Source organism: Bos grunniens, chromosome 25, assembly GCF_055505025.1.
Source record: "Bos grunniens cultivar Pamir isolate PY7600 chromosome 25, Bosgru_T2T1.0, whole genome shotgun sequence".
Lineage (NCBI taxonomy): Eukaryota > Metazoa > Chordata > Mammalia > Artiodactyla > Bovidae > Bos > Bos grunniens.
Genome location: NC_141189.1, coordinates 19,946,973 through 19,971,808, shown reverse-complemented (window position 1 = coordinate 19,971,808; position 24,836 = coordinate 19,946,973). Strand labels below are relative to the sequence as shown.

Below are 24,836 nucleotides of genomic sequence, written 5' to 3'. Positions count from 1 at the left end.
GCCGGCCTTCCAAGCCTGCTCCCCGTCGCCTCTACTCCCACACTGCCACGGCATCTACCACCTCAGAGCAGGGTAGGCAGTTTGCCAGTCTTGGGCCCCAGACCACTGCCTCCTTTCCAAATCCCTGCACCCATCATGGGGTTTGGAGGTTGTGATCAGCTGTGTTCCTTTTGGTGTTTGAAACACAAAGGATTCATTCTTCTTCCTTTGAAATCTAATTGTCTTAACTGGTACTTGTAGGAATTGAACATTTGTAGCCTTAAGACAGATCTTTTTTCCCCTTAGAGATTTAAAAAAAAATATATCTTGGCTGCACTTGGTCTTTGTTGCTGCACATGAGCTTTCTCTAGTCATGGTGAGTGGAGGCTGCTCTCTTCAGTTGCAGTGCACAGGTTCTCATTGTGGTGACTTCTGATGTTGCAGAGCACAGGCTCTAGGGTGCGTGGGCTTAGTTGTCCCATGGCAGGTGGGATCTTTCCAAAGATCAAACTAGTGTCTCCTGCATTGCAAGGTGGATTCTTAACCACTGGACCATCAAAGAATGCTTCCCATACCGCTACCTCCTGATGCCTGAGATTTAAAATCTCTCATCTAACTAACTCTGCGAGTCAGTTCACAGACCTAAATCTCCACAGAGAGATGGAAGATCAGATAATCCTGTGGAAGAACTCGAACATGGATATTCTGAGCCTTTGTTTCCTCCAAAAAGGTCACGGTCATTTGCTCAAGGAAAGTATAGAAAATGTACAGGGACTCTCAGGTACTGACCCTGAGCAGTTATCACTCTCGAGAACCTTGGGTGGGTGCTATTGCAGTCGGCTGCTTATAAGGTCTAGACGGGAGAGATTCTTTGTCTGGAATCCACCTCATATTTAGGTGAGCTGGCTCGAAATTCACCCTGCAGTTCTTCTCAGTTTCTAAGAGTATAGTTGGAAAAACATCCTCAACAAGTGGCAAAATCTCTACATTGACTCTGTGACCTATGGAGTTGGAGCTGCTACGGGAAGGAGGGCTAAGTGGAAGCCACTGGAACTCTTTAAGTCAAACAGTGAAGCAAAAGCAGCACTGTGTCTGGGGGAATCACGTTGACTGGTTCCACCAGGAGAGGCTGAGTGAGTGCCCCACCGAGCATACACCCAGTGTGCACCTCTACTAATCTCATCTAGTAGGCTAACCTACTCTGGAATTAGAGCCAAGCATCTTCTATGACAGTGGCAGTGATGGCTGTCAGAGGACTGCTGCAGGGGAATAGCTGTGGGCTCACACGAGACCCCTGCCAGCTGCGGGGCAGAACAGTGGACCGGAAAAGAGACTGAGATTCTCCATAGCTGTGAGAATCAGCTTTTATTACCTTTGAGTAAGTTCTCTTTTTCCTTAATGAAGACAGCCTTCAAATTATAGCAAAAACCAATGCGAGTCATTTATTTAGACATTTATTTCACATACAAGTTTTCAAGAAGACATCTAAGTGAACATTCACACAAAACAATGAGTGGACATACATTTATACTAGGAATGCATTCAGAGGTAAGGGCTTAGCATTGCACTTGGGGTGTCCCCGGCTCCCTCAGAGTTGAGGCTTGTCTGTCATGGGGCACCAGGGTCCCCAAATTGGCTTTCTTCACTGCAGCTACCTACCACTGTCTGTCGCCTGCTGTTGAACATGAGTGATTTGTCCCTTCTCCTCACTGAGCATGCTCCTGGACTGCTCACAGCAACCTCTTGCTGAAGTATGGGATGGGCTCATGGGATGGATTTAGTATGGCCTGAACGCTGCCTGCGGTGGCGAGCCAGGGTGGCGGCCTGGTCTTATAACTTCTCTCTTCTGATGCCCCACAGCCTCATAGGAGCTGGAGTGGTCTTGGCAATCATGCTCAACTTCTCTTCAGATAAGGAACTCAGGCCCAGAGAGAGACTGGTTTGTCCAACAACACTCAGAAAGTGGTAGTGACAAGAATGAAACCTGTCTTACAGCTTCTGGTCTAATGCTCATTCTAGGTGGCAGGCTGCCCTGAGCTGTTTTAAGCATACTGTGAAGTTTTCCTCTTAAAAAAAAAAACGTTTCCTTCCAGATGAATAAAGTAGGTTGTATGTGTAATAAAAATGCCAGTAAGAATTAGGGTGTTTGTGGGAGTAACACAGTAAGCGCAGGCAGGGATACAGCCAGGCTCCAAAGGGTCTTGGTTAAGAAGTCAGAGAATAAAATGACTACTTATGTACACTTAAAAAAAATAGGATATGGGGTACAAAGATATAAGACAGGATTAAGTAAATACATGTTTAAGTGGTTGGCTGAGGTGACTTAAAAGTTCTGTTTTTGTAAGTTTCTTTGTTCCAGCAGCCAGAACAAAGAAAGAATAGTAGTAAGTTGCTAAAAAAAAAAAAAAAAAGTCACAGTGTTTGTAAGGTAACATTGTTTTTGCTTTAGGATCAGAGCTTTCCCTGCTACTGAAACTTAGGGGAAAAACTTGTATGGATTGTCATGAAGGCAATGTTATGTGATATGAGACACAGTAATCAGAGTGTGACTTCACTTTTGACTTTCATGTCCACCTGAAAAAAGACAAAATACAAACAGCCTTGGTCTAAGATGGTGGGCAGGACTGTCTCCTTCTATAGAAGCAAAGTTCATTCAGTTAATTTAATACAAGTCCAAATGCCCACTTACAACTGAGAATAGGTAAGGGGACCCAAATTCCACCTCGGCATGATCCCAGACATGACAGACAGAATTGGATTATTCCACCTGGAGAAGGAATGGTTCCTGAGCCTTTCTGGCCACTGGGGAAATTTAAGAGACGGAGGTAGAGAATATGATTTTAGGCATTGAGAAAAACTCTTCTGCAAGAGAAGGTGGCTCTTTCATTAATGAACAAATAATGTTCCATAACGGACATGAATGTAATTGGCATTATCTTTTGCTGCAATAGTTCGTTCACCATGTTGCACATTTCTTGAGCACAGACACCAAGCCTTTTTTCATTTCTATATCCCTCACTGTGCCTAGGAACATAGCCTTACACATAACCGTGCTTAATTAATATTTATAGTAAATCATCTACTTTCCTGAATCATGCTTTGATATAATGATCAACCCTGGATACCTATTACTAAGTGGTGACTCTATTAATGTGCATCTTCTCTAGAGCAGGGATTCCAGAACATCTACACAATACAAGCACACACCCACGGGCACCACACACACCTCTCTGTGCTGGGCACACTAGTGACGTGAAACTTCACTTAACTATTAGGGATTTATAATTTGGACAACGCAGTGGAAATCAACCTAGTGAGATGTGAACAATCGTAACGCTCCTAACGAATGTCAGAAAGAAACATTTATCAACGTTTACCTGAGTCACCTGCCTTCCAACAGGCCACGGCCTATTCTGACACCATAGGTTGGATTTCCTTCCTTCCTGCCTATATCCTCCTTGGTACCTTCTTGGATAAGTTTCAGAAAATTCAAACATACTCAGATGTCTTCTAATAAGACAGCATCTGACAAAGGAAAGGAGCAAAGTGAAAAAATGATCTACACACAGCCTTGACTCTGGTTATTTTTCCACTAAACTTGTGACTTCTCCTTTCCCAAAGCAAAGTCCCCTGAGGTCACGGTCATCTTAAGGGTATAAATGCCACTGGTCGCATCCCGAAGTAACAGCTTTGGATGACAAATCCCAGGTGTTTATCTGCAACATCCGTAAGTGAACTATCTCCCCATCTGAACCCTTCCTTCAGTAGTTATTGGGTCAGTGCTGGGGGGTGTCAAGGAGACTTTTCAGACCAACAGGTTAAGTATGGAAAACAGAAAGTGTTCTGGGCTGGAAGTGTCAGAAAGTATTTCCACCTTCACTCAGTGAGCTGTAGAGTTGTACAAATTACTCGGCTCTACAGAGAGGTTTATGACCACATGAACAAGAGCTGGCCTCAAAAAAAGACAATGGTATACTTAACAAACTGCCCTGGGGTGCTGGTCTGGACCAAGGCGACTACCTGATCTAAAGCAGGGTTAAGGAGTCCAACTGGTCTTTGAAATAGTGAATGTTTCAGGTCTCTAACTCACTTCTTCCCTGGCTCCTCAGAGTTTTAAAAAACTATCTAAAATTATATAACATTATATCTAAATGTGGGGTTGGGAGGCAGAAAATTTGCCACCTATCAGTCATATTCTAGATAAAAACCAGAGCAGTTGCACATTCAGAACTGGAAAGTGTCTGAATTCCACTTTAATGAGACACACCAGGAGCATGCATGCTACTCAGTCTGAGGAAGGCATGGTAGTTCAGAAGAGTCAGACAAGGGCACCCAGAACAATGAAGAGGTAAGTATAGGACTTACAAGAAACAGTAAAGGGAATTGCATTACTCCTGGGCTGGAGAGGCAACAGCCAAGGGCATGTCAGTCTTCAGGTACAGAGAGGGTTAGTCTACAAAGGACAATGGGTGATCAGTTGTGCCCTGTCTCTATGGAGGGCAGGGCATTGTTTCAGTGACAATACAGAAACACTACCCGAGCTCTTTAGATCAACTTCTTGACACAAAAAAGGTACACTGCAACAGACTCCTGAAGGGAACGAAAAAATCTTCAATCTCCTTTTGTGAATACCTTCAAACCCAAGACAGATCCAATGTGGTTCTTATCAGGCTCCCGAAATTTCTACCCAAACAGGAAACTGTGATTGAGTTGCATCCGGGATCACACATGGCAGATAATGAAAACGACTTTGAATATTTTTCATCTCCTTGGCAACAACTCTCCCCTGCGCTGAAGGATTCTGGATGTTGCTGGGTTTAGTGATCCCATGGCAGTGGCCTCGACATACTGAAGAGAATTTCCCTCTGCATTCAGACCCTGTATCTTCTTTACTTTATTAAAGGGAAAAGGTTGAGACACATAGAAGGAGAGGAACAGACTAATCAAGTAAGAGGCAGAGGTGAGAACAGGATCCAAGCCTTTAGCTTATTTATATTGTCAAGCTTATCTTGGCAATGACTCTTTCTAGCTAAGAAAAGACTGCTTCCGAGAGTGAGATCAGGGTAAAATGGCTAAGGGGACGTTTAGGAAGAGAAGAGCTCATCATCATAAAGTCTGCCTGAAGTCATCAGTCTTGCCCTTGAGGGGGTTCTCCGGGGAGCAGAATGCTGGCAGGGGCGGCAGCAGCTTTTCTCTCACATGAGCCTCCCGATGTTTGGTGAGCACAGAACTCTTGCTGAAACGTCTGCCACACTGGCTGCACCCGTAGGGCTTCTCCCCGCTGTGCACTCGCCGGTGCTCGCGAAATCGCGTGCAGCTATTGAAACTTTTCTCACAGTCCACACACTTGTAGGGATTCTCGCCGGTGTGGACTCTCCGGTGGGCGCTGAAGTGCGAACTGTTGGTGAAGCTCCTCCCGCAGTCTCCGCACTGGTAGGGCTTCTCTCCAGTGTGGGTTCTCTGGTGTATAATGAGACTTGAGCTCTGGCTGAAGCATTTCCCACACTCTCCACATCTGTAGGGTTTCTCTCCTGTGTGAATTCTCTGGTGGGCACCAAAGTTGGAGGAGTCGTTAAAGCTTTTCCCGCAGTCGAGACATTTGAAAGGTTTTTCTCCCGTGTGGATTCTTTGGTGTCGGACTAGACTCCTGCTTCTACCGAAGCACTTCCCACAGACACTACACTTAGAAGGGTTTTCCTTCTGGTGGGTCATGCGGCACATGAGACGCGCACTCCTTCCAAAGCTTTCTCCGTATCTGAGGAGCCGGAAGGGCCTCTTCCCCATGAGAGGCCTCTGATGCACTACGGCTTTCCCCAAATCTCGAGGCTGAGGCATCAGTTTTCCCTGTCGGATTCCGTGAAGGTTTTCCCACTGTCTTCCTGAGACACAATCTCTTTTACAATATTTACCTGGATCAACATTCTGGGAAACGACCCTTTTAGACTTTTCTATGAATGCCCTATGCTGCTCCATGTCCTTACAGATCACCTGTGTTGCATCTTCCTTGATACTACTTTCAATTTCAAAATCTGAAAAAAAGAAGACAATCAAAATTTCAGACCAGTTCTGGGTTAATATAAATAATACAGCTGACAGTCCCTGTACCTTAAGGCCTCTGTGTGCTTCACTGACCTCAGGCAAGGGGGACTCTTTTCTGATTCACTGGGCCTTACTTTCTTTCAGTCCCATGGACAGCCATCAATGAATCCACTGACTTACGTGAGAAGCCCTAATCACGTCATCTTTGGAAGTGTTCTGATTGGGTCCATCTGGGCCTTGGAGGAAGTTACAGCCTAGCAGTTGGCTTACACAGAGCCTGGTAATTTGGTGACAGGTCTGGAGCTCATCTTAAAATACAAGGTTCACCAGAGATGGTACAGAAGGACTTTGTTTCCAAAGTTATCAACTCAGCAGTTCCAGAATCAACAATTTCATCTTGCTTACTACAAATTCTCATAAAAATACCACCAAAGAGCATGTGTGTGAACTCTCTTTTCAAACGTTTGTTTTGAATCAGCATAGAGTATAGGAAGGAAAATAATGACAGGTAAGGCTAAAAAGACAAGCTCAGATTAAGGATGGCTGTGGAAGCTTAACACAAGTCTAATGAGGAAAACTGGTTTGGGGACTTTTACAATAGTTTAGGCAAGAGACAGAGAAATGTTAAACTAGTGGTTATGGCAACTAAAGAGGGGGCAGATGCAAATTCCCCAACAGTTGAGAAAATATGTCATCTGCCTGGATGTAAACAAAAGAGAAGGCATCAAAAAACATCCCTAGCTTTCCAGGTCGGATGTGCTATGGGAGGGCACCAGGAAGAGCCACGGTGTGGGAAGGAAGGTGTTGATATTCCTTTTGAAACTTTTAAGGCTGGGCTGCTGGTGAGATGCCTGTGAGGGCACCCAGTGGTTGGTGGGACACCCGCAGGTGGAGCTCAAAACCAGAATAAAGTCTTTCTGTCTCTGCCTTTTTCTTCTGCATATCACACATAACAGAAATTTCTGCTCTGAGCTTACCAACATGTCTCCTTGACCTGAGTTTTTCTCACATATAATTCCAAGTTCTTCCCAACAGTATTTCTAGGAGATATAAAACATTATCTGTCCCTGACACACAAAAACCAAGGCTGAGATCCCAAAGACTAAATCACGAAAATGTAAGCTCTGCCCTTGAACAGAAGCACCATGAGTACAGGGACTCTGTTTTATTCACTGCTACTTTACTCTTCTTCTCAAATGGCACAGGACACACAAATACTGTTTAATGAACATACATGCACATGTGATGTGCCAGCTCTCCTAATTTGTCAGTAATCCCACTGACTCCTCCTTTACCCCAGAGCCCCAATGATCCTTACCGCTTGGGCTTTGCAGTAAACATGGAGGTCCCTGGAATTCTGGTTCTTGCATGATTTCCTCCTCACTCATTCTCTCACTGCCAGAGTCTTCAACAAGCACCTCCTGGGAGTCCTCCTCAGGTTCCCAGACTATAGGTTCCTGGGGTTCAATTTCCATGTCCTCTCTTTCTTGAACTGAGGGTGACGGGGCTTCTTCTGGGGAGCTGGTGGGAGCGGCAGATGCCCGAGAGTTAATCAGAGCATCCATCTCCTTGTAGAATGCGCAGGACTCTAGCACGTGACCATTTTTCACTTTGCGGTAGCTCTTCTGAAGGCTTTTGAACTTGGTCCGGCACTGTTCCGGAGTTCGGAGGAAGCCACACTCTCGCAGCTGCTCAGCCACGGCCCCATACAACTTGCTCTTCCGATGACAGGCTTGCAGTGCTTCGTAAAACCGAGTCTCATGGAGTATGTCAAGGAAAGTCTTGGTTTCCTCGTAGCCCCAGTGCACACCTGCCATTCAAGGATAAAGTTCAAAGATACAAGGTGTCTGCAGCCATTCAAGGGTAAAGTTCAAAGATATAAGTTGTCTGTAGCCTTCAAACATTACAAAATCTAAGAAGTACAGGAAAACAAATCCCATTCCCTGGAACAATGATATGTCTTGGAATAAGGTTTGCAAGAAAGGAGAGGATCTGTATAAAAATTCTATAATATTATATTGAAAGACATAAAAGAATTAGAAAGAATGGAGAGATACTATACTTCTGGGTAGGAAGACTCAAACTGTACAGATATCAATTCTTGAATCTATTTAGTAAAAAAACCCAAAAGGATTTTAAAGTTGATATACTGATCTCAAAGTTTATCTGGCAGAATAAAAATGCAGCCCCTAAATCTGCCGTTGCTATGGTTATTAAGGACTCAGCTGCCTGCCTTTAAAAAATTTTTAGGAATAATGGACTAAGACACCCAACAGCATGAGAGTTGCTATCACCTCTTTAACCCATCTTCTTTGAAGAGCAGAACTATATCCAGAGTAGTTTTTGATGTTACTGAGTCCTCTACTTCAAGAGATGAAATGATCTATAAGACAAGCAGATGTCCTGCTTTTATAGCAGAATTAAAGTTTTAAGAGTATATTTGAATATAGTTAAACATGCTTTTGGGGTGTTGTAATCTGTAGTAGCAAAGTCTTTTCTATCCTCTGCCTCACTGGTTCCCTTCAGTCTCACTGGATTCCCAAATTTGAAACTGTCTGAGCCTCATGTTTATGGATCTCCAGAATGGTGATTACCTGTACATGTGTAATACATTTTCCCATCTTTTTCCTGAGATTTGTTTCTTTTGAATACGTACAATAATGGTTACAGTCTCAGCTCTTCTAGTCTGGTTTATTTTTCCATTCTATCTAAGAAACTATCATTTTTTTCATAAGGTGGTACTAATAACTGTGACATCAGGCAATGTTCTATTGCATTTTAGCATCTGCAGAATGCCTTCATCCATATTATTTCATTTAACACTAACAACTATGCTTATAATTTAAGCTGTATTTTAAAGACAGAAAATTGAGTTCTAAGTAGTTATATGGTAAGTCAACTGTCATACAATGATTGTCAACTGGTGGTTTAGTTCTGCATTTCCCAGTCCCCAAATTTCAACATCATTCTTTTGCATAATATCTTTTTCTATCCTTTTAATTTTAATGTCTCTGTGTTTTTATATTAAAGATGTATCTCTTGTAAATACAGGTTTTTAAAAATATATCTGAAAAACCTGTCCTTTAAATTTATAATTAATGACATGTGGATACACATCTACCATCCTGTTTTTATTCTTTCCATTTGTTGCATCTACTTCGTATTCCTTTTTCTCTTTCTTCTTTCAGAATTTCATTTTTTTCAATTCTTTTTTTGTTGGTGACACATTCTTTTACTGGCTGTCCTTGATAATGGGTCCCTGACTTTTATAATCTAACACAACTGACTGCACTATAACAATTCTCAGATAACGTTAGATCCTTAGTACCCCTGGACTCCATTTATTTTCCTTCCACAGACTCCAAATACTCAAAATCCATGCTGTGCTCTAACCTGAAAAAAAATCCTTCATGGCTGTTACTCAGACTGCACTGGGGGCAGCAACGAACACCTAGGAGCACTTTCAGTTATGTGGCCAATCACAGTGATGAGTGGCAAGGTGTGTGTGTCAGAACTCCCTGCGTTTGGTCACTTCTGGGGGTCTTATCCTTTTTCCACAAGACCACATCATCCATTCTCATACCAGAATAAAAGTGCCATTCTTACCACTCAGGTTTTGAAATATGACAGGGGCACCATGAAGCTCAGGCTTCCGGATAAACTCAATGCCCATTTCATCACCATCAGACTCCTCTGCAGCTTCTTCCTCCTCCACCAAATTGATCTGTTCTTTAGCACTGATGCCAATTCTCTTCAGTCTGGGGAGAGACAGAATCTCCCTTGGCTTATCCATGGATGAAGCATGAGCAGAAGGATTCAACAAAGCGTCCATATCCTCAAAGAAGGCACAGGGTTCTAGCACGTGGCCGTTTCTCACTTTTCGGTAACTCTTCTGCAGACTTTTGAACTTGGTCCGACACTGTTCTGGTGTTCGGAGGAAGCCACATTCTCGCAACCATTCAGCCACAGCACCATATACCTGGCTGTTTCGGGGACAAGCCTGAAGTGTTTCATAAAAGCGAGACTCTTTGAGAATTGCAAGAAAAGTCTTAGTTTCCTCATAACTCCAATGCACGCCTGCTATTTTTTCATCTTCCAGACCCCACTGCTGCTGTTCTCTCCATGTTTTCCCTGCATTCCTTGCAGGGATCTGAATAGCATGAACTGACTTTTCCTTGATGTAGTTGCTTTGCAGGACAGTCCTCTTATTAGAGGACTGCAGACCTATGGTCCATGGCTCCTTTCTTGGCTCCAGCTGGGCTATCTTGTTAGCTGCAGACACTGTGCTTCCTACAGTGAGACAAACACATTTCAGGCTAGAGAGATCATGACTGCATGCCCCAAGGTCCTGCTTAGCATGCTCTCCTGGACCACTTGTTCACAGCTATCCTTTAAAGATCTTGTCCAGTTGGTCTTTTTTCTAAAGTCTTCCTCAACCATGACACTGCACACTAGATTCTTGCATGAGTTATTCTGCACAATCACCTACTAACTTACACTACCATTTCACATCTCATGCATGTACCACTTCCTTCCCCAGTTAGTTCTTAAAGGAAAATCTTTAGGGGTAAGAAACACTTATTACCTTTGACTGTCTCTCAAGTATCTAACATTGTTAGATTCACAGCATGCTCCTATGAACTGGTGTTTGTTACTTATAAAGTGTGCTTACAGCTGTTCCCTGTATCTCCTCACTCCCTCACTCAACACACACACACACACACACACACACACACACACACACACACACACACTGGGGCTGTGGGAGGTGAGAAGTCATGAAGTTTTGGAAACACTCTAAAAAAATTAATGGGAAAGAGATGCAATAATAGGAAAGCAACTTGAATTTTTTACCTTATAGTACTGTGGAGATCAAAATGTCTTAAATTTGAATCCTAGCTCCAAAACTTAACTTTACTTTTTGACAAGGGGAAGTTTCTTAATCTCTCTGAGCCTCAGTTTCCTAGGGAATAATATCATCTATCCAAAGGTCTGTGTGTGCATGCTCAGTTGCATCTGACTCTTTGTGACCCCGTTGACTGTAGCCCGCTAGGCTCCTTTGTCCATGGGATTTCCCAGGCAAGAATACTGTAATAGGTTGTCAATTCCTCCTCCAGGGCATCTTTCTGACCCAGGACTGAACCCATGTCTCCTGTGGCATTGGCAGGCAGATTCTTTACCACTGAGCCACCTGGGAATCCCAACAAGGTGCTAGGAATATTAAATAAGTGATCATCTATAACTTGTCTAATGTCTAATAGGTATGTAATAACATTTAGTTTTCCTCTATAGAAAACACACACAAGAGCTTCATGGAATTTTCCTAGAGAGTGAAGTGAAAGTCACTCATTCGTGTCCAACTTTTTGTGACCCCATGGACTATACAATCCATGGAATTCTCCAGGCCAGTATACAGAGTGGGTAGCCTTTCCCTTCTCCAGCGGATCTTCCCAACCGAGGGATCGAACCCAGGTCTCCCGCATTGCAGGCAGATTCTTTACCAGCTGAAGCACAAGGGAAGCCCAAGAATACTGGAGTGGATAGCCTAGCCCTTCTCCAGGGGATCTTCCCGAACCAGGAACAAACCGGGGTCTCCTGCATTGTAGGCAGATTCTTTGCCAACTGAGCTATCAAGGAAGCCCCTCCTAGAGAAGCAGCATTAAATCAAATCCTTGCTGAAAGAACTCTGGGGCTGAGGATCTGTTCTTCATTTTCATATGAGAGAAGGGCATGGACAATGGAAGTTCAAACATCTACAAGGACTAGGCAGTCTGGAGTGAGAGCCCTGGCCGTTCAGCACAAGTTCCTCCACTTTGCTCTGGTCACCTGCTGCAGTGTGAGAATGTGCCTGATGGTAGGTTTTTTAAGAGATGCTGGAAATCCAGATTTATGAACAAATTTTAAGTTACAACTCTGGGCAAGGCCCAAATAAATTTTCAGGCTAGATTTATGAGCCTTTAGTTTACAGTCTAAGATAAAACACTGTGCCAGGTGTCCCTGAGCCTTTCCATATATAATTATTACACATGGAATCACTGGGCTACAGCTGAAGGTGCAGAGTATGGTCTCTAACCCACTCACGGCAGCTTTCACCAAGGCCTCTAATCCATCATTTTACTAGGTCTGCATGCTGTGCGATCCAAGGCAACACTAGGAAACACCTATCGTGTGGGCAACTTGCCACGTGGGTACCTTTCACTGGTCTCTGTAACTACTCAGTAGCAATGACTACTGAGATAACCACACCAGTCTTTGAAGGATGAATGGTCAGCAATGAGGCACGGATGCCCTAAGTGAAAGTTAAAATCAAGGGTCCTGTGTTTTGGGAAGAGTGCTTTGTTACTGGTGTGTCATTGGTATCATCTTAAATGGGCAATTTTTTCCAAGTGCTTTAATTGCTTTCTGATCACAAACAACTGTTGGCTTATCTTCATTCATTCAGTTTGACATGGCCCATTCTGTAATCTCTATACTTTAGTGTCTACATGTATTGTCAAACAGAAATTTCTGTGATGAAGTTCTATAACTATGCTGTCCAGTACAGTCACTGAATAACTTAAATATGGCTACCGCCACTGAGAAACTGAATTTTAAACTTCATTTGATTTTAATTTATTTTATAAATTTAAATAGCCACAGGTAGCTAGTGGCTACTCTAGTAAACAGCACAGGTCTGTAGTATCTATAGTGTGTATTGTACACATTTTAGGCCTTTAATTCTATTCATAAGTAATCTTTGACTTGCAGCTTACATATGAATGAAGCATATTTATCCCTGCTGTTAAAGCAGATGATACAGTTCTTCAAAAGTCTGCTTGTAAAATTACACTTAACAAGTGGTTATGTGTGCTTGTAAAAATGTGTGCTATTTAAATAATTCACAAGGGTATTATATTTAAATCACTTTTTTTCTTCCATTTATAAGATTTCCATCCATTCAATGAATATTTGCTGGGCACCACCCATAGACAGGCTCTGTGCACAATGTTGGGGTTACTGTATGTTAAACAAAAACAAATCCTAAAAATACCTTGTGATTTGATAGAGTTTTTAGTCTAGTGGATGTAGGTGAGTTTTATATTTAAATAACATGACAATCATCTATAAACCTCTCTAATGTTTTAATCACTAAATTATAAGAATATGCATAAATCTGTAATATAAATTGGAAGAAAGGAATGAGTGAGGTAAGAGAACATGGTATGCTAGAGCACAGAAATGACTAGAAAACCCATGGTCCTTAAAATAACATTTTTATAACTATTTTACTATCAGTAGAAGTGAATACACTAGAAATCCTCACATCTTTTATTTGAAAAGGGATAGAATCCTTACCCAGGGAGACCATGTTCCCAACACTCTCCTTTCTAATATCCCGGTAGAGGTCTTTGTGAGCAGGAATCTGATGCACACTCTTTTTGTAGGAAAAACCTCTTGCCATGTGGACATCTTTCACTGGTCCCTGTAACACACTAAGAGTAATGACTACCAAGATAACCACACAGGTTCTGAAGGATGAATGATCATGGATGAAGGATAGGAAAGCCCTAGATAAAAACTGAAATCAAAGAACCAAGTATACATTATGTGCCAAATGAAGCGAAGGTACTATAAAGAATCATAAGAGAAAGGATCCAGCAAGGAGTCTGATTACTCAGAAGGCTGCGTGCAGTCTTTTCTGGAAAAGGAGTAATGGGGGAAAAGTCTTTTGGAGTGGGTACAGAGGTTTGAAGAAATCATTGTTACTGAATATCCTAGGAAGTTAGGCCAGAGAGAACTGTTACAATTTACCTGGGACCGGACAGGAACTCGAGTGGCTGTTACTTCCTGATCTATGGTGTTCCATTCATTAGCAGGAGAAGGAACCCAGGGAGAAGGCCGAGCTGTAAGAAGAAAAGAAACTATTAGTGCTGTGGGCTCTGGCCCTTTTACTCATCTGCTTCTCCTTTTATGGATGGGCATGTATAAAAAAACCAACAAAATCGGTCATTTTCTCAATGAGTTCAGAACAATGCTCCAAACCATGAGCAGGGCTCACAAATGCAGATGCTTTTAGAAAGTAAGCAGGTAAAGTACATCATGAAAGGGGGGAGGTGAGGACTGTGGGGAACTGGAGAGCACAGGTCCAGTGTTCGGTTCTGGGTGATGCCTCCCTGTTAAAGACTATGGCCCTGCCATAGCCAGAGCTTCTAATGTTTTTCAAGATAAGTCAGAAAGCTGGATTTTTATGTACAATCTCAAGTCTTAAACCTTGAGAACTACAGACAAACAAAACCTCCATCCCCAAACTCTTTGAGAAACAAGTTTGACTTGGCACATGAGTTACCAGTTTGCAATCTCTAGCATAAATTCATCCCCTCTGAGTACATATTATCCTTATAAAGTTAACAAATATAGACACACAGCACTGAATATTACAGGCAAACGTGCCCCCAGAAAGGTGGAAGGAAAATAAATAAACTTATATAGTATAAGACAATCTGTAGTCTAACTTCTGCCCTAGCACTATCTAGGAAAACTTCAAAAATAAATGTTACTGTGGCCAAGAACTCAGAAGCTTGCTTTACTACTTTCTACGAAACCAAATGGAACCAATTCCTTGGAAACATATTATTTCCTTTGGCACACCTGGTTGAAATCCTATGTCATCTTTTAGAAGGCATTCACCTTTCTGAGATACTTATCCCTCAAATTTCCTGTCCTCCATACCTCCAGTAAGAACCTCCACAGACAAACTTTCCCACTTTAGGAACTCCTCATCATCCTGGAATAGCAAAACCCAGAAATACCATACATTTACCAGGTAAAGTAACTGACAGCATCTAATCCTTGTGAACACGGGAACTTTGATGTTGATGAACAAACACTGAAGAATCCAGAAACCATTAATATTTGCAAAGCATTTTATCATAACATGAATTTTAGGACAGATAAGGAGGTGGTGCCCGTAGCAGTGAATCTTGCCTCTTGATGAGGGATTGTGTAAATCAGATAGACTTGAAAGTTTAAAAATAACTATGCCATTGCGGGAGAAAGGAAACTAACATTTATTGAGCACTATTATGCATTGACTTTTTTTTTTCTTTTTTTTATGACGCTTCTTTTAATCTATGCTAAAATCTTACTATCTTCCTTTTAGAGATGACAGAATGGAAAGTTCAAGAAGTTTAGCAACTTGACCAAGGTCACACAGATAAAGAATGGCTGAATTAGGTTTTGACCCAGATTTTCTGCTTCTAAAGCCTAATCTCTTAATCTCTATGCATTAATAGAGAGGTTAATTAATATTACTTGCTCAGATCACAAAGAAAGAAGGGCAGAGAAAGGATATAAACCCATGCTTTTTTATACTGTGCTCTAGGTCCAGTGGTCTTTCCACTCTTAAGCCTGATACTACGCTGCAGGGGGTGGGGAGGATGGGTCTTCATTTCCTTGTATCTGACTTGATTTATTTATGTCCAGGGCACACATGAACATCAGTGGTCCCTTCTCTGCGAAGTCTTATCCCTCTCACATGTCACTTCTGTGATACCTTATTGTGAGTCACTTTTGAAAATAAATCTCATTACCTCTTCCAATCTTTCAAGGTGTTTATAGCCAGCTAAGAAACCATATACATGCAGGACTAAAACCCACAAGCTGATTGCAGAATGCAGACTCTTAAATAACATTAGGAGACCTTAAGGCCAGTCTGGACAATTTAAACTTTCTCAAATTTCATCTTAAGATCCCTTTTACTTGGACTTCCCTGGTGACTCAGTCGGTAAAGAATCTGCCTAAAATGTGGGAGACCTGGGTTCGATCCCTGGCCTGGAAAGATTCCCCGGAGGAGGGCATGGCAACCCACTCCAGTATTCTTGCCGAGAGAATTGCCATGGACAGAGGAGCCTCGTGGGCTACAGTCTATGGGGTCGCAAAGAGTCGTCACCCATATTCCCAACTCTTGAAACTAATGAAGTCCTTCTCCCCAAATATTCAATTTATTTTCAAGTATGTATCGAGAGGGCCCTACAGTGAACAAGTCATAATGTTAGGGCTACAAAACAAATCTGCCACGGTCTCTGCATAGGGCATGCACTACGTTCTTCTTACCATCTTTGGGTAAGGGTCGAAGCTCTCTCTTTTGGTTCGGCTGCTCCTGGCGTCCTGAGTGGAGGCTTTCAGCTTCCTCTTGAGACATCACTCTGGGTTGGGGCTCCACTGGCTGTGGCTGAAAGTCTGCCACCTCCCAGGCTGCTCCAAGGGGGGCTTGCTTCTCCGAATGCACAGGACTGCTAACCTGGGTAATAAAGTCAATGCCATAATGGAAAAAGGGAGGAAAAGAGGGCCAGATCAGGGCCAAATTCCCCCATGAAAGATATCAAAGAAGGATAGAAGATGTGAAAAGGAGTGAAAATTTCATTCCATTCCCAATGGGACCTCTGAGGACATCGGGTCCATTGTGCTATCCAAAAAGTCTAGGCAGAAGGGAACCGGAGAGGGGGAATATACAGAGAGGGAAGTCTGTTAAGAGTAAAATACAGAGCCTCCTTGTTATCAGAATACTGAGTATTCTGATACTATTAGGTTCACAGAGAAGTGAAAGTTCTCAGAACACTAATTCACTAGTGAAATGAAAACTTAGAAAATTAATCTTGACATTGAGTGTCTATTTCTGACCAGCACAGCAACTTGCTAATAGACAGGTCTTTACATAAATGCAAATCCCTTGGCAGGTGAAAGTGCAAATCTTGCAGGATTTCATGAGGTTAGGGAAAGGGCTGTTGAAAAACAATTAGACGAGCATGCAAAGTCACTGACAATAAGGATCAGAGATTAAAATGGAGAAGGGTGACAAGGATGATGACACTGACGGCACTTCAGAAGACTGGACTGGAATATTAAAGGATTACAGGAAGCCCTGGGATAACTGATGAAGTCCTTTCTTTTTTAAAAAAATTTTTTTATTTTGAGAGAGATCAAAACAGCCCTCTTTAGGAGCAAGCTGCAGAAGTCAAATCCTATGAAGCATAATGTATTGTTCTCTCAAAATTTGGGGGAAACATTATGCAAAGATTTAAAACAAATACTCAGATGCATAATCTTTAGTGTCATTTGCAAGATAATAGTTCAACCAAAGCTTTCTTCCTATTTGATATGAAATTCTGATCCCTTTTAGGTAGATCTCCTTTAAAGGTCTTTCATTACTATTTATCCTTCTGTAATTTGCATTTTCTGCAATGCATCTCTTGTCCACTTTCCTTTCCACCCTCTCCTTGCTAAACATAAAAATTTGGAAAAGCCTCTCTCACCTGCTGTCTTAGTCCTCCAGTCTCTTTCTCCAAATGTATAACCAGGGCCACCGCCTCCTCTCCACTTTCCGGACACTGTTTCTGTGCCCACAGCTGAATCTTCTCCGGTAAAATGGTGAGGAACTGCTCAATCACCAGCAGCTCCAGGATCTGTTCCTTGGAACGCATTTCTGGCTTCAGCCACCGGCAGCAAAGTTCCCAGAGTTTACTGAAAGCTTCATGGGGTCCAGTCACATCCTCATAACAGAATTGTCTGAAGCATCTGCGAAAGGTCTCGGACTCAGAGCTATCCGATCCTTCCAGAATGGGCTCTGATATCCACTCGGGCTCCTTTTCCACCTTCATTATGAGGCATCCTTCAACCTCCAGGGGCGCGTCGGTCTGAGGGTCCAGGGATGCAGCCATGCTCTAACCCGGTCAACCTCACGTCTGATTCGAAGGAGACTCAAAGAAGTCAAACCTCCGAGAGCCGCCTAATGGTTTTGGAAGTATGGGAAAGAAGGGAGGTGAAAACAGCAGTGTCAGCAGGAACAGGGTACCCTAAGCTGATTGCTCAAATCTATCCTAGGCCCTTGAAAAGGTGAACTTGTACTTTAAGGTCCAAAAACTCGGCCTCTTCTCGCCACAATATATGTCCCCGCCATGTAGTTTTTCAAGATTCATCTTTTAGTGCAATGTCTGAAACAGCGAGGCTAGAGGACCAGAAAATCTAGGGGACCGAGGACAGGAGGGCGGGGGCCGTCAGTGGGGCTGGGAGGGGGTGTGTCAGGGGCCCGGGGAGGCGAGGCCCGAGTGGGTGGGGCCGGGTGTGCAAGCCCCTCCCGGCTCCGGGTTCAAGGCTCGGGACACGGCGGCGCGTCCAGGCCGCTGCGGGCGGCTGGTAGGGGCCGGCGTTATCCGAGGCCAGCGTTTGGCTTTTCTGGCTCAAGGTGGCCTGGGCCGTCCTCAGGAAACTTCCGCACGCTGAGGAAAGCCGCGAAGCGGCCCTGCCCCTTAAGGGAGAGGAGCTGCGGGGACCAAACGACGCTTCGCAGTGTAGAGGCTACAGATTCCTCGCTGGCGGCTCATCCGCTCTGTTCCCGGACTGCGCGGGGGGCTCTGGGAGCCGCGGCCACGCATGCGCCGCTCGCGCCCGTGCGCCGTGGGGTTCAGGGGAGGCTCCCTCGCTAGCGAGGTGCTGGGGGGAGGGGGCTGCGCAGTGGACTCTCGCGAGAGCGCGCAGCGCAGTGACTCGCTGCTGAGACACTTTAGGAATGAGAAGGGGCGCGGCGGCGCTTACGCGCTGCGTCCGCGGGGCGGAGGGACACAGCACAGGCACTTTGCTGGGGGCGGTGGAACTGCACAAGAAAGGGGAGTGGGCGTCCTCGCTCAGCCGGGGAGTCTGGGAGGCGGGGAGACTGTGAGGCGGAGGAGCGCTACTGAGGAGGCGGTGGAGCGCTACTGAGGAGGCGGTGCAAGGTTCTTTCTGTCGCGCGGTGTGAGAACTCGTTTGCCTGGCGGAGGGTTCCGTGACCCGTTGGCGCTGTCGCGTGCTGGCGGGACTCCTGCGTGAGGCGATCGGACGGCGGGACTGCAGCCCTCGCGGAGGGACTTGGCGCCGCACTGGCCCGTCCCCTGTGGGAGCTGCTGTGACTATCTGCATCTGTAAATGTCCCATCAGTTGCCTGAAGTGCAGCGTGAGGGTCTACTCTGCGCCTGGGAGATTCTTACTGTCTCGGACACCCAGCAAGTCTGCGCGGGGTGAGGGGGGTGCAGAAATTTTCGGAGGGGGTGTCGTCTCTGTCTCAGTCCCTCCAACGGGCTGCGGCTTCCTCCTGGTGGTGCCGGGAGGAGTTGTCCAGTCACCCAACTTATATGTGAAACCCCCGAACAGTGCCCACCCATCCATCCCTCTCTCCATCCTTTTACTGATTAGGTGCCAGGCAGTTTTAGGCATTTGGCATACCTCAGCGTGCAAAGCAAAAAAAAAAAAAAAAAAAAATTCCCTGTGCTGGGGGTGGGGACTTGGGTAGATAGCCTTTTAGAAAATACAATTAGTGGCTTTTCTGTCTCAGAGAAAGTCTTAGTTAAATTTTGACATGCAGATTCTAACAGCCAAGAGACATTAGGTGAGACTGCTGCTGCTAAGTCACTTCAGTCGTGTCCGACTCTGTGCGACCCCATAGACGGCAGGCCACCAGGCTCCCCCGTCTCTGGGATTCTCTAGGCAAGAACACTGGAGTGGGTTGCCATTTCCTTCAATGCATGAAAGTGAAAAGTGAAAGTGAAGTCGCTCAGTCGTGTCCGACCCCCAGCGACCCCATGGACTGCAGCCTTCCAGGCTCCTCCGTCCATGGGATTTTCCAGGCAAGAGTACTGGAGTGGGGTGCCACTGCCTTCTCCAAGGTGAGACTCTACTGGGCATCTAGTATATACCAGAAGTTGTCTTTACACAGCTGGCTACAAAGTTTACTTTGCTTCATTTCTTTTGTCTCTTTAAAATAATTTTTATTGAGCCTCTTTTTTTTTTTTTTTTCCCTTTTCCAGACATAGTGATAGATGGTGAGAAAACAGCATCCCCTGCTGCTGTTGAGAGAGGCAGACATTACACAATGTATAGTTGTAACTGCGGCTGCCAACGAGAGGAACATGGTGCTGAGAGTCTGTGTATTAGAGGAAATGGCCTAGTCAGGAGGTCTGGGAAAGTTTCTTGAAGAGGTGAAGCTAGAGATGAGAAACAAAGGAGGAGTAAGACCTGACTAGGCAAAGTTTAGTTCTCATGGAAATCCTACAAGGCAGGTAAGATTACCTCTGTTTTAGAGTTAAGGACATTGACTCCTCAGTGAGGTGATATAACTGCCCCAGGTTACTTCAGACTTAAGTGGCCACCCACAATTCTGAGTCAGCTAAGAAATTAGGTCTTTTATAAGCTCCTTGAGCCATCTGGTGTTTTTAGGAGAAGCAAGTGTCACAAGCAGCTCAGGTACATTAGGGAGCAGTGGAGAGTTATAGCTCAAAGTTTCAAGTCTGGAGTGGACAGTTATAGCTCAGCTTCCTTAAAGGTACTCTTGGAGCAGAGGGTATTAAGGCTTGCCCTGCATTATCTGTTAGGAGCAGGGTTATACATTCTTCAGGAATCACTTTTTATTTTTTTGTGTGTGGTCTTTCAGTGACACATGCATACACACCTATATGTATGTGTTTAATGGAAAACTTCAAACATATAGAAGTGTGTATGTATGTTCATTGCTCAGTCATGTCTGACTCTCTGATCCCATGGACTATAGCTCACCAGGCTCCTCTGTCCATGGAATTCTCCAGGCAAGAATACTGGGGTAGATTGCCATTTCCTTCTCCAGGGGATCTTCCCGACCCAGAGCTCAAACCCAGGTCTCCTGCATTACAGGCAGATTCTTCACTGTCTGAGCCACCAGGAAAGCCCATATAAAAGAATAGAGAGAATTAACTCTCATGTTTTCATGCTCTGCCTTTAACAGTTAGTGATTCATGGTCAGTCTTGTCTTTCCTATACCTCTGTCCACTCCCCTAATCCTGGATTATGTTGAAGCAAGTCCCAGATACCATGTCATCTGTAACTGTCAGGATGTACTGCTAAAAGACAGGAACTTCCACCATAAACATAACTTCAATATCATCATAAATGCTTCCCAACAGTATCAAAAATTCTGTAGTGTCATCTTTTAAAGATGTCTTATTTGTTTGAAAGGTGGTTTGGAAAGGAAAAAAGGGTCATAGATGCTGGACAGGTAAAAAGAACAAATGTTATTCATATTTTCTAGTTAGGTATTTACATTTACTTCAGTATGAAAATGTTGGCACCTTGGGAACAGAAGATCAAATTGTTGAAAAAGTAGTGAATCAATCTGGGTCAGTAAATGAAGCAGATCATGCTACTCAGAACCATCTTGGCAGAGTGGTTGTTTTCTTAATACCCAAACCCTAATGTCATGCTCTTCCCATGATCCCCAGAGGAACATTCATACCAGTCTCTCCTTGTTAGTACATCTGCTATCACAGCTGTTATTTTACAAGTAGCCCTGGAGTGACCTTTTGCACCATTTTCCTCTGTCCATGGTGCTGATCTGCCAGCCTTTAGCCAGCAACTAGAGCAGCTATAACTTGCTTTTGGCCAATGAGATTTAATGTAGGGTTACCATAAAAGTGAACATTAATTGTATATTAAGTATATATTAATACATTATAGTTCCAAGAAATTCTATCAGTACTTATGCTTCGTTAAAAAAATCCAAGCTGAAAGTGAAAAGTAAAAAAGTTGAGTATGTTTGTATTGGTGTGTCTATTTCAGACATAGTATAAATATTTTCAAATATGATTTCTTAACCAAATTATAACTAATTGAAATAAATTTCCATTTCACAGATTAAGAAGTGCCTCTCCCACTGGTTCGCTAACGATGGTCAGATAGTTGACAGAATAATAACCAATTAAATATTCCAGCTCTTTTCACACATTGAGTAATACAATAATGAAAAATTCTCAATTATTTCTTGATATGCATATGTAATAGTCAACGGTTTTTCTCTGCATCGCTATGAGGTGCTATGCTAGGCACTGGTGGGATAAGCAGAGATGTAAGACATAACTTTTTTATTTGGAGTATTAACAGCAAAATGGGGAAAATTAGTCATGGAATTGTCATATAAACCTGCCTGGGAAATCCCATGGACAGAGGAGCCTGACAGGCACAGAGTCGAATGTGACTTAGTGACTAAACAACAAGAATAAATGTAGTGGAGGGATGCATGAAGGCCTGTGACAGTACAGAGTATAGCCTCTCTGGCTACCAGGAAAACCTTCATAGAGGGAAGCTGAGGGATGTTTAGTATTTCAAAGATTGGCAAAACCATGAGCATGAATGGTATTTTCATGTAATGGTGTGAAGTTGAGTGTGCCTTCCTTTGACCTTAGCTCAGGGGAAGGAAGTGGTGAAAGATGAAGTTGTGCACATAGGTGTAGAGAGCATTTGAACTTTATGAGGAAGGCAGTGGAAAGTATACCTGTTCTGTAGGAAGGTGAGGGCATCTCTCTGTCTTTGGGAGAAAGTCTGCTTCTGTATAGACTCCTGGGCCAGATCCACTGTGGAAACAGTATTCGAGAGAGTACTCAGCATAGAGGGAATTGAGTAAGATGATTTCTAGGGTCTGTTAATGTTTCTATATAATGTTTCATGCACCCATCCTTTAAACACCATCCTATTGTTCAGTTGCTAAATTGTGTCCAACTCTTTGTGACCCCATGAACTGCAGCATGCCAGGCTTCCCTGTCCTTTGTTATCTTCCCAGAGTTTGCTCAAACTCACGTTCATTGAGTCAGTGATGCCATCCAACCATCTCATCCTCTGTCATCCCCTTCTCTTCCTGCCCTCTGTCTTTCCCAGCATCAGGGTCTTTTCTGATGAGTCAGCTCTTCACCTCAGGTGGCCAAAGTATCGGAGCTTCAGCCTCGGTATCAGTCCTTCCAATGAACACTCAGGGTTGATTTCCCTTAGGATTGACTGGTCTGATATTGAAGCTAATTATATTCTAGGTAAAGTGTTGAATACCAAAGATACAGTGGTGAAAGACATACATGAGTCTTGCCCTTAAGAAGCTTTCATTCTAGGTGGAGATTGGAGAAGGAGGAAAATAACATACGAGGAAACATAAATAAATAGCGTAACATCAGATTGTTATCAATGCTATGAAGAAAATAAATAAGATGATGGAATAGACTGTAACTAGACAGAGGTTACTTTAGAAAGGCTGATCAATGAGAGGTTTCTCTAAGGTTTGATATTTGTGAGCTGGAGTCTGAAGGATGAGATGGAACCACAGATATGCAGCTAGTGGAAAAGCATTTCTGGAAGGAGAAAAGGCAAGAGAATGAAAGACCTGGAGGTAGGAAAGCGTGGAGTGTTCACACCATTGAAAGGAGGGACTTCCCTGGCGGTCTAGTGGTTAAGACTGTGCTCTGCCAGTGCAGGCAGCATGAGTTCAATCTCTGGTTGGGGAACTGAGATCCCACATGCTGTGCAGCACAGCCAGAAGATTAAAAAAATAATATATTAAAAACATAAAAGCTGAAAGAAGACCAGTGTGGCTGGTGCATACTGAGCAAGGGGAGCAATGGGACCGGAGTGAGACGCAGTGTCAGGCAGGGGCCAGACCATGTTGCAGGAGTCTTGTAGGTCCTGGTAACTGATTCTAAAAATGGACATTTAAGGATTTTAAACTAGCAAGTGACAAGATCTGATGTACACTTTAACAAAATCACCCTGGCTGATGTTGAGAGTGAATTGAAGTGAGGTAAGAATGAAGGAAGAGTAGCCAAATCAGCCTCTAGATTTAGTTCTGGCAAAGGGTGATGGTGACTCAGATTTGGGAGTGACAACAAAAGTGGAGAGAAATGGTTGTGTTCCATATATTTTGAATGTAGAACTGGCAGGCTTGGAACAGCTTGGTTATGGAGCATAAGAGAAAGAGGAATTGAGGATGGCTCCTAGATTTTTTGTTTGAGGGTATTTGGGTTGATGGTACTACAGTATTTGATATGGGAAGAACTCGTAGGGACCTGTTTTTTTAGAGTGAAGTGGTGGTGGGAAGGGGGGCTTCCCAGGTGGCACTAGTGATAAAGAACTTGCCTGCCAGTGCAGGCGACCTAAGAGACTTGCGTTCAGTCCCTGGGTCAGAAAGATCCCCTGGAGGAGCGCGTGGCAACCCACTCTAGTATTCTTGCCTGGAGAATCCCATGGATGGAGGAGCCTGATGGGCTATAGTCCATAGAGTCACAAAGAGTCAAACAGACTGAAGTGACTTAGTATGCATGTGCAGTGATGGGAAAATCATTAATTCTTATTTGGTTGTGATATTTTGAGATCTTTATTAGAGATGTGTCAAGTAGACAGGTGGTGTACCTCAAGGGGGAGGCCTTGGTGAGGTCATCCTCATGTATTAAAAGCCATCAGACTTGAAAAGAACATATAAGGAAAGAGTATAGGTGGAGTTGGATATGACTGAGCACGCATATACATGCACACACATAGATATCGAAGGAAAGTGAAGCTTGGTTCATGCCCTAGAGCACCCTATCATTTAGCAGACAGTGAAGGAGAATTGTCATGGGTTGAATTTTGTCCCTTGCCAAATTCATATGTTGAAGTAGAGACATGCAGTACTTCAGAATGTGACCTTATTTGGAAATAGGGTCATTGAAGATGTAGTTAGTTAATATGACATCATACTGGACTAGGGGGGGCCCTAATCCATTATGACATTTGTCCTTATAAAAAGGGGACATTTGAAAATAGACACCCACACTGGGAGAAGTCCATGTGAAGACTGGAGTTTTGCTACCACAGTCAAAGGACTAGCAGAAGCTAGGAGAGAGGCCTGGACAAGATCCTTCCCTGGAGCCTTCAGAGGGAGCGTGACTCTGCTGACACCTTGATTTCAGACTTCTGGCCTCTGGAACCATGAATGATAGATGAATCCCTATCATCTGTTGAATCCCTCAGTTTGTGGTATTTTG

At 43.7% G+C, this 24,836-nt stretch overlaps 1 protein-coding gene and 1 pseudogene across 2 annotated transcripts; one reads left to right on the top strand and one right to left on the bottom strand.

Annotated features, from left to right (window-relative positions):
* Positions 1–1,395: 1,395 nt before the first annotated feature.
* ZKSCAN2 (zinc finger with KRAB and SCAN domains 2) lies at positions 1,396–18,461 on the bottom strand. 2 transcript variants are annotated; one of them, XM_086375248.1, is made up of 7 exons: positions 17,310–18,461; positions 16,111–16,297; positions 13,810–13,901; positions 13,354–13,480; positions 9,625–10,308; positions 7,337–7,828; positions 1,396–6,008 (listed from the first exon to the last, which is right to left on the bottom strand). In XM_086375248.1, the coding sequence occupies exons 1-7, from the start codon at positions 17,712–17,714 to the stop codon at positions 5,086–5,088; spliced, it is 2,910 nt and encodes a 969-aa protein (XP_086231374.1). In that variant the 5' UTR covers positions 17,715–18,461; the 3' UTR covers positions 1,396–5,085. The 2 variants fall into 2 exon arrangements, with proteins under 2 accessions (XP_086231374.1, XP_086231375.1); XM_086375249.1 differs by lacking the exon at positions 13,354–13,480 and having other exon boundaries at positions 17,310–18,066.
* LOC147345227 (uncharacterized) lies at positions 17,952–18,867 on the top strand (annotated as a pseudogene).
* The last annotated feature ends 5,969 nt before the right edge of the window (positions 18,868–24,836 follow it).